The sequence below is a fragment of the Cuculus canorus genome, chromosome 6 (assembly GCF_017976375.1).
Source record: "Cuculus canorus isolate bCucCan1 chromosome 6, bCucCan1.pri, whole genome shotgun sequence".
In the NCBI taxonomy this organism is placed as follows: domain Eukaryota; kingdom Metazoa; phylum Chordata; class Aves; order Cuculiformes; family Cuculidae; genus Cuculus; species Cuculus canorus.
The window spans coordinates 26,623,002-26,641,675 of NC_071406.1; the positions used below are offsets into that span (position 1 = coordinate 26,623,002).

The 18,674-nt window shown below is 40.3% G+C and overlaps 1 protein-coding gene across 2 annotated transcripts in view; it reads left to right on the top strand.

Moving 5' to 3' along the window:
- ITPRID2 (ITPR interacting domain containing 2) overlaps window positions 1-18,674 on the top strand; it is a 43,448-nt gene that overhangs the window by 15,543 nt on the left and 9,231 nt on the right. For both annotated transcript variants that reach the window (XM_054069959.1, XM_054069958.1), the window contains 6 exons: window positions 1,749-1,821; window positions 8,196-8,287; window positions 12,220-13,443; window positions 15,927-16,007; window positions 16,424-16,551; window positions 17,598-17,748. In XM_054069959.1, coding sequence (XP_053925934.1) covers window positions 1,749-1,821; window positions 8,196-8,287; window positions 12,220-13,443; window positions 15,927-16,007; window positions 16,424-16,551; window positions 17,598-17,748 — 1,749 coding nt within the window. The remainder of the gene's footprint in view (window positions 1-1,748; window positions 1,822-8,195; window positions 8,288-12,219; window positions 13,444-15,926; window positions 16,008-16,423; window positions 16,552-17,597; window positions 17,749-18,674) is intronic.

Genomic DNA, 18,674 nt, shown 5'->3' on the forward strand with positions numbered 1-18,674 from the left:
AAGGAAGTGTTCTGTGCTTACGAATGCCTTGGAGGTTTGAGCGCCCTTCGGAAGTCTGTGGCTGTGAAGATAGCTAGTGCAGGAGTGAGTCAGGGCAGGATTTCCCTCAAACACCCACTCCTGAGGTGGCCAGTTAGAGTCCTGAAGGTCGTTTATCAGCATCAGTACTGGCTGAAGGGATGGGGAAGGAGAGGGGAGTGCGTCTGCATGCCCATAGAGCTGCGCTGCGCTGTGCTGAGGACATGGGCAGGATGCAGCCTCTCCCAGTCAAGGACTGGAAGTGGAGAGTATTTGAATGAGAAGAGCCTTAGCTATAGGGAGGTTGAAAACTTAGCCATTGTAAATTGGGAGGTTTGAGAGAATCAAGAGACCTTTCCGGGGGGGGGGGGGTGTGCAGTCTGATCAAAAGGCCTGTAAAATTACTTACTGTTCCTTATTTTTTAATAATTGTTTTAAAAGGTACTTTCTCTGAATTTAAATGGCGAGTCCCTTCTATGCTCCCTTGCATTTGGATAAAATTAGCATTTCCCCCTTTGGTACAGCCTTCATCTCCTAAGGCAGCAAAAGCCTCTTGATTTATTGTGCAAGAGTAACGGTGTTCACTTAGGAGTGGAGAAAAATTCAGGCCAAGTACTTCTGAAAATGGTTGTAATGAAGAAAATGTACCCTTGTGGCTGATATGCACACAATATCAATCAAAATATAGATTATTTTTTAGTCAAATGCTAATTTGGGCTTAAAACCATCAGTATTCTTGTTTTGCATTTTTAACTTGATTGAAAAATAGAGATTAAAATTTCATTGCATGTTAATTTTGAAATTAGACAGGCAGCCTGTCGGAAGGAAGGGCTTGGGGGTTAGTTGGTTTGGGGTTTTTGTGCGTGTAGACTTGTATGTGAACCATTAGGATGTTTTCTGTAGCACACAAAAGAGAAAACATATGCTAGCTTTTGAACTAAAGAAAGCTTCATTGTTGAGATTTTAGGCATGTTCTTTTCACTGTTTGAATGGTTGTCTGAGAACTGCTCTCTTAATAAGGCTGTGTTTCACAAAGTGATTAAGTAATAGGATTAATCTTCATGTAGTTTTAAGTTTCCCATATGAAACCTATGTGACTCTGAATACTTTTATCTTCCCTTTTTGTAGTGGAAGACACAAAAGTATTTCTATGAGTAGTGATGTGGTGAAGTCTGGAGTAGGTTTTGGTAGGGTCTGGGTCCTTCTGGAAGATTAGTGGCTTGTGAAAAATACTTGATAGGGCAGCAGAATCCTTATGTCCTGACCTCTTTATATACTTTTTCTAAATGTATTTGGCTCGCTTTTAATAGTCAGATGAGGAGCCAAGAGTGTGAAATGGAAAAAACAGTATGAAGGTGGTCAGAGGTGTTTTCACACAGTTATTTCAATCTTCCATCAAAGAGGAACTGAGAGCTCTCAGTACTGTCACAGGATATGATTTCCTGGTCTTTCTGCGCGATGAATGTAGCTGGTGGAGACCCCAGTGCTGTAAGTGAGAGGTGCTGTTCTAAGGATCACAGTTGTCCTACAGGGTCATTGCTGAGTACCTGATGAAATAATACTTTTGTTCAACAAGATATGGTTTACTCCCTCAGTCATTGTCAGCTGTTGGAATGGAGGAAAATAAAACAATACATTCCTCACCCTCCAGATGTGCAGCTTGGGCATTCTTAAGCACAGGAACGTATTCCAGTTACCCTGACAAAATATAAATCTCCTCTTCCTCATAGATCCAGAGTACAGAGGGGGATCTACCACACGTTTCAGCTTCTCACCAGCTGGCAGTGACCAAATCAAGGAAAGGTGAGTAGACTTCAACTTTCAGGAAACAGCAGTCTGCCGAGTGTCCTTCCTCTCTGAAATGCCGATTCAGATATTTAAAACTTCTAAAGTTTCTTTTCTCTTTAGAAATAAAATTCTGGGTTTATTTTTCAGCTAAATCAGAGAACATTACTGTAAGCTGGCAACCAGATTACAGGCAAGACATCAGCCCTATAACTTCACTAGCTGTTTTCACTTTTGTACAGTTGATGGTAGCTCAGAGGAACTGAAATGTTAATTCAGATAGTATGGGATTTTTTTTTTTTTCCCCGGCATATCCTTATATTTAATATCCCATGTATTTAATATACCCATTTAAACTAAAATTATGTTGTTTTAAACCTAAATTGCATGATACATCCAGCTTTTCCTATGTGCTACTGCTCCATCTGCAAGCTGGCTGTGCAGTGTCTCTGCACCCACTCATTGTAGTTCTTCATATGGCAAACTGTGCACTGGCTCTCATGACTCACTTAGTTTGTGCTTTCATCTCAAATTCTTATTTATGTATTTTATGGCTTGGGAGAAGGACAAAGCTGATATTTAAGTTCATTTTGTGATTGTTACTCCGCCCAGTGTTGGCAAGTGAAGCTCATTCTCTAGCAGTTATGTGTAATTAAAGAAGAAATGGAGCTAGTTGTGTTTAGTGAGACGCTTAGCTGCAATGCAGTTTCTTGGTGAAACATTACTGGCATCTCTAGATACTAAAGAGAGGCAGAAAAAGCTGTTTTAAGAAACAGGTCATCTTATTTGCCTTTTCACAAATGAGCTGACAGCCTTATGAACTGTCAGCTGAACTGCATTAACATGGTTGAGAGTGCTTTGGACTAAGTGCTGAAGGTTAATGCCTGATTGTTAGGGATAGCTTGTGCTATTAGTTAAGCAGTGTTTTGCACAACACAGTGTCGCACTTGCTAGTCTCTCCGTTACAAATGTAGGCCACCAAAAAAGACCACCAGAAACTGCATCTCTTAACTGTTCCAGCATTTCTCCTTTGACTGTGTTTTAAAGTTCATGATTGTGTTTTACTTGATTACGTGTAAGGAGATGCGTTCTTTACAGGGCAAACCTTGTTTGCCTGGGTTTGGCAGTTTTGGAAAGAGATTTTCAGAGACGGGCAACTTAAGGCACCAGGAGGTGCAATCGGGGAGGAGAAAAATACATTTCTTCATCTTCTGAAATACTAATTTTGCATTTTGTTTTTACTCCCAGTAGCAATCTTACCCTCTTATTCCTCTGTGCAAGGAAAAAAAAGAAATCGTGTGTGTACCTGCTGAAAGGTAGCAGCAGTTCTAGCAATGGGTCTTCAGTATGCCAGAAGCCGGGCATGCTGGTTCATGTTTCCTAGGTAGGACTGTCTCGTTTATTTCTGAATACACTTGGCATAGATTAACGATGACACTTTGTTATCATGGAAGTATTGCCTGGAGTTTTCTGTGACTTCTCTAACAAGGATGCCAACACTGATGCTAAGCCTACACATTTCCTAAAAGTTAGCCTGAGACCAACATTTTATTTCACCTGGAAGATGTGGAAGGCTTAGGACTTTGTTCTAGATGGGTTTCAGTAAAAAATCCAAAAGGAACAGTATTTGGTAGAGAACTTATCCAAAACATTTTAAAAAACAGCAGTAAAGTTTTTTGCAAGTTGTCCAACGTGAGGCAACGTAGAGGCCTTTTTTCTCAGAGAGCAAGTACTCTCCAAGTTTGAAGGCATCCAAATGGTCACTTATTAAAAATGCTGGCCATTGTGTCTGAACATGAAATGCTGCTCTCACTAGGAGTCTCTTGAGGTGAAATCTGCATGAAATTCAAGTACCAGTCTTCTCTTACAATGTCATTTCAGTTGATGATCCACATACTGACCCATCTCTCAGTGGTGCTGGTTCTACTGCACATAAGCACCCATAAACAAAAAATTTGTTCCAAATGAATGCTTCCCCCGAAGGAATCTGAAGGAATACATTTTTTTTTTTTTTTTAACACAGGTGTGCTTCTGTGTCAGTTAGCAGGGTTAGTGCTGTTCGGTACAGACTGCTATAAACCTTGCAGTGTCACTTTATATCTACACAGAGGACTGTGGATGCTTTCTCTGACATTTGCAACAGTTTGTAAAGCATTTTAAGAGGGTCTTTAGTAAGATGTGAAATATTTGAATTTAAAAAAAAATCCCTTTCCTACTGAAATAACGTGGAGACTTGAGGTATGCATGAACAATACTGAGTCTACTGCTGCTTACACTCCCTGTTAGAGCATGTTTCTCATTTCAGACTAGCTTTGTTTATAAGTGGTAAGCTTTCAAAGTGGCTTGCATATGATAGCTTTGCCATAGTAATGTCTTTGTTAATGCTTTGTATCCTCTAAAAAGTGTTAATGTATCGTATTGACTAGCTTAATGTACTTCTTAGGTTATACCTTCTAAATGACACGGAGCTGAACTGGTCTATCCATCATGCCCAAAACTGGTGTTCTGTTCTGTGTTGTTGCAAACCTCAAAAGGTTTGGGTTTTTTTTTAGAAGCACAGCAGAGAAGAATGAAAAGCTTCAGTTGCTTTGCACTGTAAACATACAGTGCTGCTAAATGTCCACTATAAAAAAAGATGTATTGCAAAGTTATCTAGAAGGAAGGTTTGTTAGTTGGAAAACAATTCTTCTTGACATATTTATACAGAAGCACCTTGCATTCCCAACATGCCCAACAAACAAGATAAATATAGGTACAATGTGTAGAGAACATAGTATTCTTGAGGCATTGTAATTTTTAAGTGTCTGGTTGCTGGCATCAGTGTCTCTTTGTAATTTTGAATAGCCACAGATCTGTTTCTTTTAAGACATCTGACTTTGATAGTCAAAAACAGTTATTAACTTTGAAAATTTACTTCTTGGAAGTGAAGAAAAGCACATCATTAGCACTTCCTGTCCTTAGTCTATTATCGTATTTATAGCTCTCTGTGGGTGCAGCTCCACAGGAGATCAGGGATGGGGGAGTGAGAAGAAAACATTTAGAACAGATTTAGTATTTATGGGAGTCTGTGCTTATCTGTCCAGAAGCTAGGAAATCCCCAGGGACTCACGAGGTTCTGCAGCAGTGCTTCCTACTGGACTGGTTTTGGCAGTGCTGTGGTACAGGGTATGAGCAATATGAGGGAAAAAGAGTCAATAGGTATTTAATCCTTTAATGGAATACTTTATAGCTAAGTTAGGAATGTCAGTTTATTAATAATCTTGTGAAATGCAAAGTGTATTAGAGCTTTGCCAATTCTGCAGGTAACAAGAAACATAGATCTTACTAAGGCTTTAAGAGCAATTTCCACGTATTTCTCCTCCTCTTCTGTGTGAACAGCCAAGTGACGCAGAAAGTTTAAGATGGGTACCTGATGGGACTGTTTGGATTGTTGAGACTGACATTCCATTGGTTGCTGAATATTATTTTACAATAGATTAATTATTCCATTATTTGATAGTGATCCTCTGCTAAAACTGTGCTCTCCTGTTTTGTAAACTGCAGGCTTGTTTCTTCATTATCTGTTCTTTTTTGGTGTATTTCTGAATACCCACATTTCTGTGGCATGTATTCAGTGCCTAAAAATATTTTTTTTTTTTATACAGCTTAAAACAATAATCCAAAGGGCATTTTTGTTTGTGCTCTGTTTAACTGGGACATGAATTTGATTGTTCCTTCTGGTTTTGTTCTTCTTGGCTGGTTCCTTTTCCCACATTCCTCATTATACTGCCTCTGACCTTCTCCCACTAGTTCAGAAGATTTCCTCTACATAGTGTTGATAATAGCTTTGGGCTGCAGGGTCAGCATCGTGCAGTGACCTTTTTGCAGAAGATGCACTTGTCTTAGATTGGGGTACACAGAGAAAGGGATGGTTCCAGGTTAGCCCCTACAACCCAGCCTTTGGTGCTGAATTTTCCTCATTCAAGGTGAGGAGAAGGCGAGCTCATCACATCCTCCTTCTCTTAAGGCTCTCTGTTGCCAGGAGACGTTCTAATCAAGATCTGGATATAATATCAGCTTTGTTTTTTAAATGTTTTCATGCTTTCCCCATGTCTGCGTGAATCTGAGAGACATCCTGCTGCCATAAAGCAGGTCATATATCTAGATCAGTAGTTGACAAGGAAGGTAGATACCATTATGTATCAGTGTATCCCAAGGCTAGTATTTGTAGTCTTTACAGAGCCAAGCATTGTCATTTCACTACTGAAGTAGTAGAGATTCCTGTTCTTTAAAAGTTTTTACTGAATTTACTTGATAGTGGTCTAATGGAGAACTCTGAGAACTTTCCAAGAGACTAAAGTAAGGTAGAAGACAGCTACTCATCCTTACAAAAAATGTCTTCTCTGATTTGCTCAAAAACATTAAAAAAAATCCTAGCAGCTCTGCAACACAGAAAGCAAGGGATGGCTGTGTTAAGGGGATGTCTCCTTAAGTGGAGACAAGGTGGTTTGAATCTGCTCTTGCTGTGGATAAGGATGATGAAGCGGGTATGAATGCCTCTGCAGTAGACTGACCAGTTGACAGGCAATATCTGTCATGTAGGGCTGTCAAAGGATGTGCGTAAAATACAAAAATATAGAAAATTATATGAAACACTGATTTTTACTTCAATAGTGTGCCTCCAAGGAAGCCAAGAATTTATGAGGAGCATATATTTTGAGGGACAATATATATATGTTGGGTTTTTTAATAGCTGAAGAGGAAATATCGACTGAGAAGGAAATAGGAGGGCAGGTCAGTGTTTTTCTTGACCAATAATAAACTTCATGCATGTGAAACCAGATGCCAGCACATTCACTGGTGAATTGCTTTATCTGAACTAGTTGGAATCTCCCTTGTGGCTAAGACTTTTACCAGTAGTGCTTTTTCATTTTAAATTAGAACTCATCAAATAGGAAAAAAGACAGAGTGGAGGCCAAGGTAGGTGAAGCAGTAGCAGTTAATAAGAACTAGTCCAGTTCTCAGGGAAGTGATTTCCATTGTCTTTACTGGGAGCTGGGTGGGGATGTCTGTCTTGAGGTGGAAAAGTTGTTTATCATCGCAGGATATTGTGGCTACCATGATAACAGTACAGCAGCACAATTTAAAAGGCACTCCTTAAAAGCTATGTGAAATTGTTGATGCGGAAGTTTAATGGGGAGTTTGCTTCTCCTGGTGTTCACAAGTTTCTCAGCCTGTGCAAGCTTTTAATTCTGTGTCAGTGAAATGTTCATCAAAATTAATACAGAAAAAACTTAGTTCTGAATATCCAGAAGTTTCAAAACAGTTTTCATAATGCATTCCAATGCACTGAGCTGTGAACTGGGATTAATTATATGATGACAGTTAAGTGGTTAAAGGAATGCGAGGCAGAATTCTGTGTTGAGCCTCTGTGGAGACAGCAGTGAGCTTTTGCCCCAGGGTGAGGAGGAAGAAGCAGGAGTCTGGAGGTTAGAGACTCATCCTGTCTCAAGCTTTTTACACTTCTGCTGAGAAGTAAAGGTAAATATGGTTGTTCTGCAGGCTGCCATCTAGCTAAGCAAAATGTTTATGATGCTGTAAGGTACCTCGTGAGTGCCTCCTGTGTCTAGTAGGGAACAGTAGACATGCAATACTCTGCTGCAGAACTACTGAGATCTCCTTGAAAAGCAGCTTTGTGGCTATACTGTTTGTACCAGAGGAAACCACTTTTGGGTAACACTGAGGATTTTAGGCTGTTTTAACACTTTACTAATGTAAGTAGAAAGGAACAAGCAGGAGGATCATATCTTTCACTGGGAATGTGCTTTGACAGGTTGCCCATTGATGTGTCAGAGGTGCTTTCTGTTTGTCTGCTAAACCAATGGAGAATTGTCTCTAGCAGTTCTCCCAAGTCATGCACACCATCCTCTCTGCTCATGTGACACTGTTCCTGTGGGTGTATGGGGTGGTATAAGCCGGCAGGAGATGAGTAATCTGCTTTTATCTCCATGATGAGGAGGGATGGCAGATCTGTACCCATCAATACGAAAATGACTGTTCCACTGCCTGTATGTGAATTAACCAGAGATTCAGTTTTGTGGAAGAAAAACGCCAGCAGTGGCAACATCTGTTGAGTGGGTTTTTTCCATGGTACAGGAAAGAAAAATGTGATAGATAGTTCCTCTTCCACTGCTGCTTCAAGTTTCACAAGTAGGGGTTTGCATGAGAAAAGGCTTCTTTTTGAAACAAACAAGCTGTTTCTCTGTATTGTTCAAAGTGGAACTTGGAAAGGGATTGTGTTATCCACTTAATGTTGCTTTGATGTAGGAGGAAAGCATGTATTGAGTGTGATTGGGCTTGAAAGGCTGTGATTTGTAAAGTAATTACGGTTGGGTTTTGCTTGTTTTAAACAGATCAGTTGTTACGGACTGCAAGTCAGCACTCTGACAGCAGTGGCTTTGCTGAGGACTCCTACACAGACTGTTCACCGTTTAATCAGCTTCAGGTAAGGTTCCCATACTGTGGTTGAAATATTACTAATTATTGTGAGACAGTAGGGACTTGTGAAGGGCAGGAGGGACGTTCGTGTATGACTGCTATTGTGACCATCAGTCTAGATCTGATAAAGCTGCTCTTTTTCAGAGCTGGACCTGCTGAGTTGCTTGCAGAACTATGTTAAAACTTGAAAGCCTTTCTGGCAGGATAATCTGGGTATGCTTTAGCCTGGAATAAGCTCTAAATTCAGTATGTTCTATTTGCTGTTTCTGATGTATTTCTTCCTAACTGAAGATTCACAATTGTAATTCATTCCTCTCATGACGGCAGTGGGTAGAGATTAAGGTTATGAAAGATTATAGCTTTTTTCCTGATAATTTCATTTCTTGTATCACTTTTGCCTTTCAACTCTTTTTTTTCATATTTTTCTTTTATTTTGTTAGTTAGCAGCTGACAGAAACCGAAAAAAAATTCATACTAACTTTACTGTGAAGGTATACTAATGTTTGGTTGATATCAAGTTCCCACACTCTTTCTTGGTCCAGCTGCTTTGATCTCTGCCCCAGATGATGATAACTGACCAGAGACTACATGTCTTAGGGAAGGCTTTTGCTCCGGCATAGTGTGTAGGTGTCTACTCAATACATACTTGCTCAGCGTGTTCTCTTTCGTCTCCTAAAACATTTGCACAGTAATAACCACGATTTGTTTGACCTGTCAATCAGCCAGAGAAAACTCTTGAACTGGATCCTGTCCTCAGAGCCATTGGTTAGCTGTCTGGGACTTAAACCACAGTCCTGAGGAATACAAAGATGAGATTCTGGGTATCACCAGTAATTTCATTTCTGTGTCTTGCAGCTGCTGATTTTTTTTTTTTATGCTAATGTATTGGTTTTTTTTTTTTCCTTGTGGCACACCAAACATTTTAAAATCTGGCACTTGCTAGGATGAGATTCCTGATACTCTAGCCCCGTCCAACAACATTGCTTTTGCATTTTGGTACTGGTGTTCCAATTTAGTAGTTTTTCAACCAAGTACCAAAATGAAAGCCAAGACAGTGCTAGTCTTTGTGTCTCCCTTAAACATCAGCTTACACTTTCAAAGAGAAAGAGAACTAATAAAGGAAACCATGAGCCTGAGTCTCTGTAATGAGCATAATAGTCCAAGATACTGGTTCTGCTGTCTACTAAACGGGGACTGCACTGAAGTTGAAAGGCATGTTAGAAGGTGACTCAGATTAGAGTTGTTCGCTCCTCATCTTTATATTGTTTGCAATCTGACTGAGAGTCCATTAAAAGCATGTTGCAACCAAGCACCCCTCCACTGGAAGACTGGTGGAGTTTGTGTTGGCAGTAAAGGGATAAGGTTTTTCTGCTTTTTGTTATGCTGTTTTGAAAAGATGGATTGAGACTGCACAAGGTTTGTGCCATGGAGTTGCTAGGCTCTCTTCTGCAACCTTCACTGCTTTATTCAGACTAAGTACTGAGCTGAACTCAGAAAATATGGGTGAATGATGAGAGTAGAGGAAAAGAGAAGTTGGCAGCTAGTGAAGAGAACCGGTGAAAAGATGAAGGGACTACAGAGGGGTTTATATATTTTCTTAAAAGTATGGTAAGTTAGTGCCATCTACTGTTAAATAAATAATTGACTCTAGCAGTCATAGCATTCCTCTGAAACTGAGGAGAAAACTCAAAAATTGGAACTGTATTATATCTCATTCTTGACACCCAGGATAAAGATTTCTAAGGGAGATTTTTGGCATTGAGTTGGGATATCGTGCAGGGGAGTTTCATGTAGCCAAAGAAGCTGCAAGAATTCTCCATCCAAGTTCTTGAAGTTTTCATGCCTGACTTGTAAGTGAGCAATGTGATGGACGATTAGAGACACAGATGTACACATATGTAGCATGCTTGATTCCACCTAGGCATTACCATCTTCTGTTCTGTTAATACATTTGACTTTAACAGTATCTGAACTGCACTTCCATACTAATTTGTGGCTGTGCCAGTGAGTGCAATTTTAAGTACGCACTTCTTACAAAGATAACCTTTGTGGCTGAAATTTTGATCTAGGTGGTAGGAGTAGGAACTATTGCCTGACATAGAGCATAACTAATCTTTATGAAGATCTAATACTTAGTACCCTAACAGCAGTCATAGCTACAGAAATCAGATATGGAAAAAGCTTCTCTACATTTCTAGTTCATGCATCAGCTAGGGTAGACTTCCAAGACTGTACTTCATACCACTTATCCGTATGTAAATGTCTTGTCTGCTTGTAAGTACACCAGTCAATCAGGCCAGGCTAAGTAATATGCTTTGCAATCTCCCTTTGGATCCCTATGGATCTCCCTTTTTCCTTTCTCATAGAGGCTTTTCCTGCCATTTGTAACCTATTGTATTAGTAGCTCCCTCATACATGTGCTCTACTTTAAACTACGATTTAGGATGAAACGGGGAAGAAGAATTGTAAGAAAGGAGGAAATGATGGGGTAATAGTACTGGATGCAGCCTTCAGTAGAAATTAGCCCCCTGATGTGAGAGTTTCAGTCTCAGACAGTTGTGTGACTCAAACAGGCTGAGTGTAAAGGCAGACTGGATTTTACATTCTTAAGAGTTGTCCTGTGATGCTGGTTTCACTATGGTTTGCAGTTCTTCTCGCTTCTCTGTATGCATTGCATAATATCACCCTTTGTTTCGCCACTGACTGTGAGCCTTCATATATGGGAGATGCCATGTACCTCCACCCTGGTATCCCTTTGACATTACTACCTAGAATACTAGCTTTTTTACTCTTGTACTCTGCTGCTGCTTTGGCAATAAATAGTTTATTGTCAAATTAAAAAAATGTATGAATAGTTTGCCTTTTTTTTTTTTTTTTTTGGTTGGTTGGTTGGTTTTTTTTTTGTTTGTTTTGTTTTTAAAAAGTCCCATTTTGGTGCCATACTTCAGTATGTTTCTAACCTGTCTGATATGCTAACTATGTTATTCTTCCTGCTCCCCACCACAATGCCCAGTGAGTGTGGACTTGCTCTCTTAGCTCCACTCCTGAGAAGGCAGTAGTTGAGTCTCCTTTATGTCATAAAATCGTACAGTGGTTTGGGTTATAGAATCCCTCATGAGATTCACATAGGCCCAATTCTCCAGCTTGTCGAGGTCCCTGTGGATGACATCCCATCCTTCCGTTGTGGCAGTTGCACCCCTCAGCTTGGTGTCATCTGCAAACTTGCTGAAGGTGCACTCAATCTTGCTGTCTGTATCATTGATGAAAGTATTAAACAGCACCAATCCCTGTACAGAGCCCTGAGGGACACCACTTGTCATGGTTCTCCATCTGGACATCAAGCCGTTCACCACTACACTCTGAATATGACCATCCAACCAATTTCTTGTCCACAGAACAGTCCAGCCATCAAATCCATATCTCTCCAATTTAGAGAGAAGGATGTTGTGGGGGACTGTGTCAAAGGCTTTATGGAAGTCCAGATAGATCACATCTGTTGGCTTTCCCATGTTCACTGCTGTGGTTATCCCATCATAGAAAACTGCTAGGTTGGTCATACAGGACTTGCCCCTGATGAAGCCATGCTGGCTGCCACTAATCGCCTCCTTGTCCTCCGTGTGCTTCAGCATAGTTTGTAGGAGGATCTGTTCCATGATCTTTCCAGGCACAGAGGTAAGGCTGACAGATCGGTAGTTCCCAGGGTCAGCTTTTCTACCCTTTTTAAAAATGGGGACAATGTTACCCTTCTTTTATTCACCAGGGGCTTCTCCTGATTGCCATGACTTTTCAAATATTATGGAGAGTGGCTTGACAGCCACATCTGCCAATTCCCTCAGGACTCTGGGATGCATCTCATCAGGTCCCATAGACTTATATATGCTCAGGTTCCTCAGGTGATCAAATACTCACCCCTTTGCTGCTGGCTTGTATCTTACCTAGGTTCAGGAGTCTTTGCAAGGCATGGGAAGCAGTGCTGACAGCTGTGACAGTGAGACAACTGTAACGTCGCATAGTGAGGAACAGAAGACACCAATAGCCAAGGAACTGCCCTACTTCAATAAGTTTGAGGAGGAAGAAGATGATGATGAGGAGGAAGATGATGACGATGATGAAGAGGATATTGTCTCTCAAGTAGAGAGACGAAAAGTAGGGGCACCTTCTGAGAACAGGAGGAATGAAGATAGAAAAATTACTGACTGTGAAACTGAGCAATATCAAGGAGGAGAAAGCAAGTTATCTCATGTATCAGAGACGGTTCAAGGAGAGGTCAGCTCTAACGAGGAAGACATTTCCAGTGAGCAAAAAGGATTGGAGCAGCTGGAGGAAGGCAGCGTGTTGGAATTTCCTCAATACCACACGCATCATATCCTCAAGTCAATGGAGTCTCTGGAAGGTGGTGGCTCCTCCCCATCATCCATGGACAAGGTTCATGTTGCCTTGCAAAGAGCTGAGATGAGGATTGTCAGCACATCTGATTCCAGGGCTGGACGCACTCTGCTCAAGACAAAAGATGTCCTGAGGAAGCAGAGACTCTGGTTTGCTGAATCAGGCTATCCTCTTAGACGTTCTCAGTCTCTTCCAACTGCACTGCTGAATCCAGTGAAAGTGGTGTCCTCTGTGAATGTTCAGTTAACTCCAGGAAAAGAGACTCTGTGCAGTCCTCCTTCTTTCACCTACAAATACACACATGTGGAGAAAGACAAGAAAGAAACATCTGAGGGTGACAAAAGTGAGGGCGAGGCAGCTGCCAGCCAGCTGATGTGCAAATCCACACTGTTTATTGCGCCTTCATCCTTCAAAAAAGAAGTGCCCCAGACTGGGCCCAACAGGCTGTCTGGGGAACCCAGTCCCACCAGGATACACAGCTGCCCACTGCACACCCAAGCACACATGTCTCAGTCAACATGCTCCCTCCATTCCCTCCCTGCTGAGTGGCAGGATAGACCGCTCTGTGAGCACATGAGGACACTGAGCACACACAGCGTCCCAAGCATCTCTGGGTCTTCCTGCAGTGCCTTGCTTTCTCCCTTCAGCTGTCCCTTCTCTCCAAGGCATGCTGGATTTCCTCATCGACCTCATCCCATAAACCTGCCCTCCACCATGGAGATGCAGCTGCGCAGAGTCCTACATGACATCAGAAACTCTCTGCAGAACCTCTCACAGGTAAGAGGAAGCCAAATTTTTCCACTGGACAAGGTGGATTGTTATTTCATCCTTATGAAACAAAAACGTTAATCTGAGCATTCCTTTGTATAGTGGAGCAGATCAGGAAAAAGTGACATTTTGTGCAAGTTTGATTTCCTGCTATTTTAGGAGCTTCTGTTTAAAGTGGCAAGTGATTGTGTGTCTGTGCTCCACTATCCTTGCATTAATTTTTTCTTGTTGCAGTTGATCTAGATTTTTGATTTTTGGTTTGATTTGTTTTTTTTGGTGGTTTTTTTTTTTTTTTTTTTTTACTTTTATACTTTTATGTATATTCTTGAGTGGGAAGGAGGAACAGTGTACTCTTTATCAACTATTATCTTAAGGTGATGGCCATTAGCATTAGGCTTGAAAATACTTATTGACATTCTTTTAACCTCTCTGTTGTCTTTAACGTACTTCCCATCCAACTGGTAGAAATTTTTTTTTTTTCATTGCAAGTCTTATGGCTTCGCTGCACATTATCAGCGATGATACCTGTTCTGTATACATTTCTGTGCTGTTTCATGCCAACCTTTTGCATGTTCAGCTCTGGATCTAGTCAACGTGTTCCTGAAGTCATCCATCTTTTATTAAGAAACAGTTTTGTCACAATATGTGAAATGCTGTCCGTCTCATCACTTAGAAAAGAAATGCTTTAAAATGCAGGCGCTTTTTTTTTTTTTTTTTTTTAATCTAGTTTCTGGCACTCTTCTCGCTCTTCCCCTCCTGATCATCAGCTCCTTTGCCATCCCTGTACTATTTTCTTAGGTGGCGATCCAACTTAAGAGCCTGCAAACTGCTTCAGGAGGCTGTGTGGGCAGAGCAGACTCTGCTTGTTTCTATGCGAATACTTGAATGCTATTCAGTTATAGAGCTTCAGCAATTTCTGTGGGTTTTACCCAAGAACAAACGTGCCTTCCTGCACCACGTTGCAGGTAGTAGGCTGTGGTGGGCTCTTTAGACTGCCGTTGTTTTGTTTTATTCTGCCACTTGTTAGAAGTTAGAGGCTAGCGCTGCCTGACTCTGGATATATTTAAGCCAGCCTTGCTTCTGAGAGCGAGCTTTGGTACTGGGACACAGCTCTGCAGTGGAAAGCTGTGACCAACTATGTTTCAGGTCAGCCACTGCTCAAGGTAGTGGACAATATGTCTGGGAGTAAGCGTCTGCCATATTTAACCTTTGTAAAATTTCCCCTTGGGAACCAGTTGTAGCCTGGATATAGGGAAGGTTACAGTCTGCTACAGCACATTTATCACCTATATCGTGCTTACTAAACCTGCTGAAGAAGTCTTCTCTGTATTACATATGCAACTCATATTTACACTGCTGGTTCAATTAAAAAAAACCCTAAAATTGGTATCGGAGGGGATAATCATATCTCCTAACTCACTTGTTCTACTTCCAGTGTTATTTTTTTTAGACTAGTTCCATTTTGGGGGCTTTGTCCTTCTTATTACAGTGGTTTGTATGAAAACACATAGGTTTCAGTACACAGTTCCCTGACGCTACTTTTTCCTACAGCCAAGATCAAGTTTTGCACACAGCATTCTCAGCTGTTAAAGAGGAAGTTGAGGTGTTTCAAATATATGATTCTGTTTTTAGGAAGGAATGAAGAGGAGTAGATAAATTCCTGATAGAACAGGGAACAGAGAAAACTGGGAGAGGAATAATAATAATTATACCCTTGATACGGTCATGTTTGAGCAAAACTCCTCTGGATGAATGGACATGCTTCAAATTTTTTATGGTGTGTCAATAGTCATTTGAATTCTTTCAAAATTATATTGGACAAGCTGTCTTGTTCATGTTTGATGAGGTGAATGTTTTTGCTGTTTCCACTGTTCTTTGTTGTGCCATGTCTCTACATGTAACAGCCCCTGAGTTTTATCTGGTTTCTCTGTGTGTTGATGCAACATGCAAATAGAAATTCTTCAGTGCTCATTTCCATTAGCATGCAGGGGTCTTTGGATGTGGACAGTGTAGTGTGATTAAAAACTGAAATCAACAGAAAAAAAAAATCCCAAATTAAGAACAGAACAAACCCTTACAACAAATGTGACTTTGATCATTATTTAAAAATGGGACGCTAATTTGTTTAGTTCTGATTTCCGAGTTGTTCCTTTTAATATTAGCTAGGACAACTGAGACTAGTGAGTTTTAAGGCATAAAATCCCTGGTGGCTAAAAATTCAATTCCTACTTACTGTGTCAGACAGCATTCACTTGTTTTTTCACCTGCAGCACACTTGCATTACAGAGCTTTGGTGCACATGCTTTGGTTAAGAGCTGGCATTGCCATTTTCTAAGATTTTCTTTTCCTCTTACGATATTTACATAGATAGCAGAAATTGCAGTGCCAGCAAGGTGGTGTTTTAGCAACAGCTGCTCTTGTGCGTTTTAGAAGATGAGTTCAGTAAGGGAATTCGTGACATTCCTGATTCAATTTGTTTGTTTCTTCCCTAGAACCCGGTGATGAGGGGTCAGGATCTTTCAGCTGCCACTAGTTACACTACTCAGAGATCATCCATTCTACCTCTGTATGAAGTAAGTGACTCTGTTCACACAGTGGTTCTTGGTCAGAATACAAAGAAACATCCTAATTATGTCAGAGTTTGTGCCAGCTGTGGACAGTTCCCCATCTTTGCTCTCATGAGATAACAGATTATTCCACCGTGTAAATACAATTAAAGAAGGAATACAGTACTTTGCTTGTATGATAAATCTGAAAATGGATTCTTGAATTATTACAAGTTTACCACATGCAGCCTCTAAGTATACTGAAGTTGCTGAGGATCTGCTTGTCTCAAAGGGCATATCTGAGCAAATGTGGTTATAGGATCCAGACTTATTTTAATTTTGTTTATTTATTTTATTTTTTTCATGTAATGCATTATCTCGTGTATATATATATATATATGTGTATATATGTGTATATATATATATATTTTTTTTTTTTTAAGAATACTTTCCAGGAGCTACAAGTGGTAAGGCGAAATCTGAACTTATTCAGAACCCAAATGATGGATTTGGAATTGACTATGTTACGTCAACAGACGACAGTTTATCAGCACATGACAGAAGAGGAAAGGTAAAAAAAAAAATCTTTTTTTTTTAAGAAAAAAAAAAAGAGAACAAATACTGTGGAATTACTAAAAGGAAATGTGTTACTGCCCCTGAAATTGGAGAGAAAAAAAAAAATCAATTTGAACAGGGTTGTAGCTGAGTGTTTGCCAAAAACTTATTTACTCTCCTCTTTACACTTCTTCATTCTGGAGGTTTTTTTACCTCTTTGTTTCTTCAAATCTCTATTTCTTGTTAATTGATGATATTTTTCTTCATCCTTTCTCCAAAATGATTTTACAGCCGTGGATTTTAAGAGCTTTTGTCGTATCAGGTAGAAGATAGGATATTGGGGGGCGTGGGGGGAGAGAATCTTAATAACTTTCTGCTTTGGTTTCTCTCCCCCAGCTTACAGTGGCTACTCAGTAAGCTACAAATGGCATTCATGTTCTGGCTCTGTGTGTTGATGCTCATGATCAGATGCAGCAGCAGCTGATCTGGAACAGTTGTCAAAACTGCTTATGTAATTACTTTAGTTGAATCAGCTCTTGACTAATTACTTTAAAAGTAAACACATTTGAAATGAAGTGGCCTTCTTAGACAGTGGCATCTTCACCAAAAATGTAGCTGCAACTGCTTAGGAATCTAGAACCACTCAGGAGAAGTAACATGTGATTACTGAGGTGCTCTGTGATTTATATTTTTTTCTGTTGTTGTTGTTACTGGTTTTAAATTCTATTTGATTAAATAAATGTGTAAATGCTGATTTTTTTTTTTTTTTCCTACTTGTATTTAAGCACTTAAAGCTAAATTTTTTGGAGAATGTTCTGTGATACACCATGCTGATTAGTTTTTATCCATTAAATGATCAATATTTTTTATAAATGGAGAAAGACATTTTTCCATCTAGGAGTTCAGCTGATTTTTCCATGAAAGAGGAATTTTCTGTATTCCACTAAGAATTCCTTTGCATGGAGTCCTTTACTCACGGGACTGACCTGCTCAGTCCCCCTTTGTGGTATGCAGCTGAGTGCAGTGAATGCCCTTGTTCTTTTTGTGATGGACATGGTATAGATACGAAGCCGATCAGCTACAAAGTTTGAGAAAGTCTGTCCGTATGGAGCTACAGGAGTTAGAGATGCAGTTAGAAGAACGTCTGCTTGCTTTGGAAGACCAGCTGAGAAGTCTGCATATGTCTTCACCTTACAGGCCACAGACGCATGTAGTGAGTATTTTGCAACATTATACGTTTTCTTGGTGTAATGCTAATAGGTCATAACAGTTAGAAGATTTTCAGTGGAATGATATCTGGGGAATTTAATGGTGCTGTGTGTGTTATCAGTGATCATATTTTACTTTTTCAGTCAGTGTTTCGTTTTGGGAAAAAAGTGTGTGAATAGAGAAGCTTTCTTGGTGTTGCTGTGTACCAACACATAGCTTCTGGGGTTTTAGGTCTGAGATTTCAGAGCACATCTGTCAGTGCTTTCTTCTTTTTCTTCTTCATGACCCTGAAATCTCACAGGTTTGGTAGGCAGTGCTTATTTCTGAAATGCTCAGCAATGAGGATGGTCTTTCTGGAGTTTCCGTACACTGTTTTTTTGGCTTGTGAAGCAGAGGCAGAGAGATGAGAAAAGCACAGTGTCTCTCTTCCACGAATTGGGGTGTCTTCTCCTCCAGCTCTACTAAGCAATGGAACAAACAACCAGGAAAGTCCTGTTATCTTCAGTTTTTTCCTCCATTGCCTTTTGCAATTCCTTCAGATGTGGCTCCACACCAAATAGTGGGAGATCTTCTCCCATAGGCACTCCTCAGAAGTGCAAGAGGGGAGATTAAAAAGACGCTTATGTTTATGGATGTGGCAATATACTTTCTCTTCTTTTTCACTGAGCAGGAGGCTGTTCCTCTTTTTTGCTGCATCTCTATCATCAGTGGAACGAAAGAAGCACAGCTGAAAAGTATCATATGTTCTTCCTGTGTTTCATTCCTCTTTCCTAGCCAGTGCTCTTCTTTAGAAGCATCATAGGCACAGGCCACATCTTCCTCTTCAGTATTTTGTCACGGGGAAAAAAATTGAAACCCATGAACAGGAAAATATGGTATTACTGTGATCCCAAGCCAAACTGCATTCTTTGAGCCATATAAATATCTTTT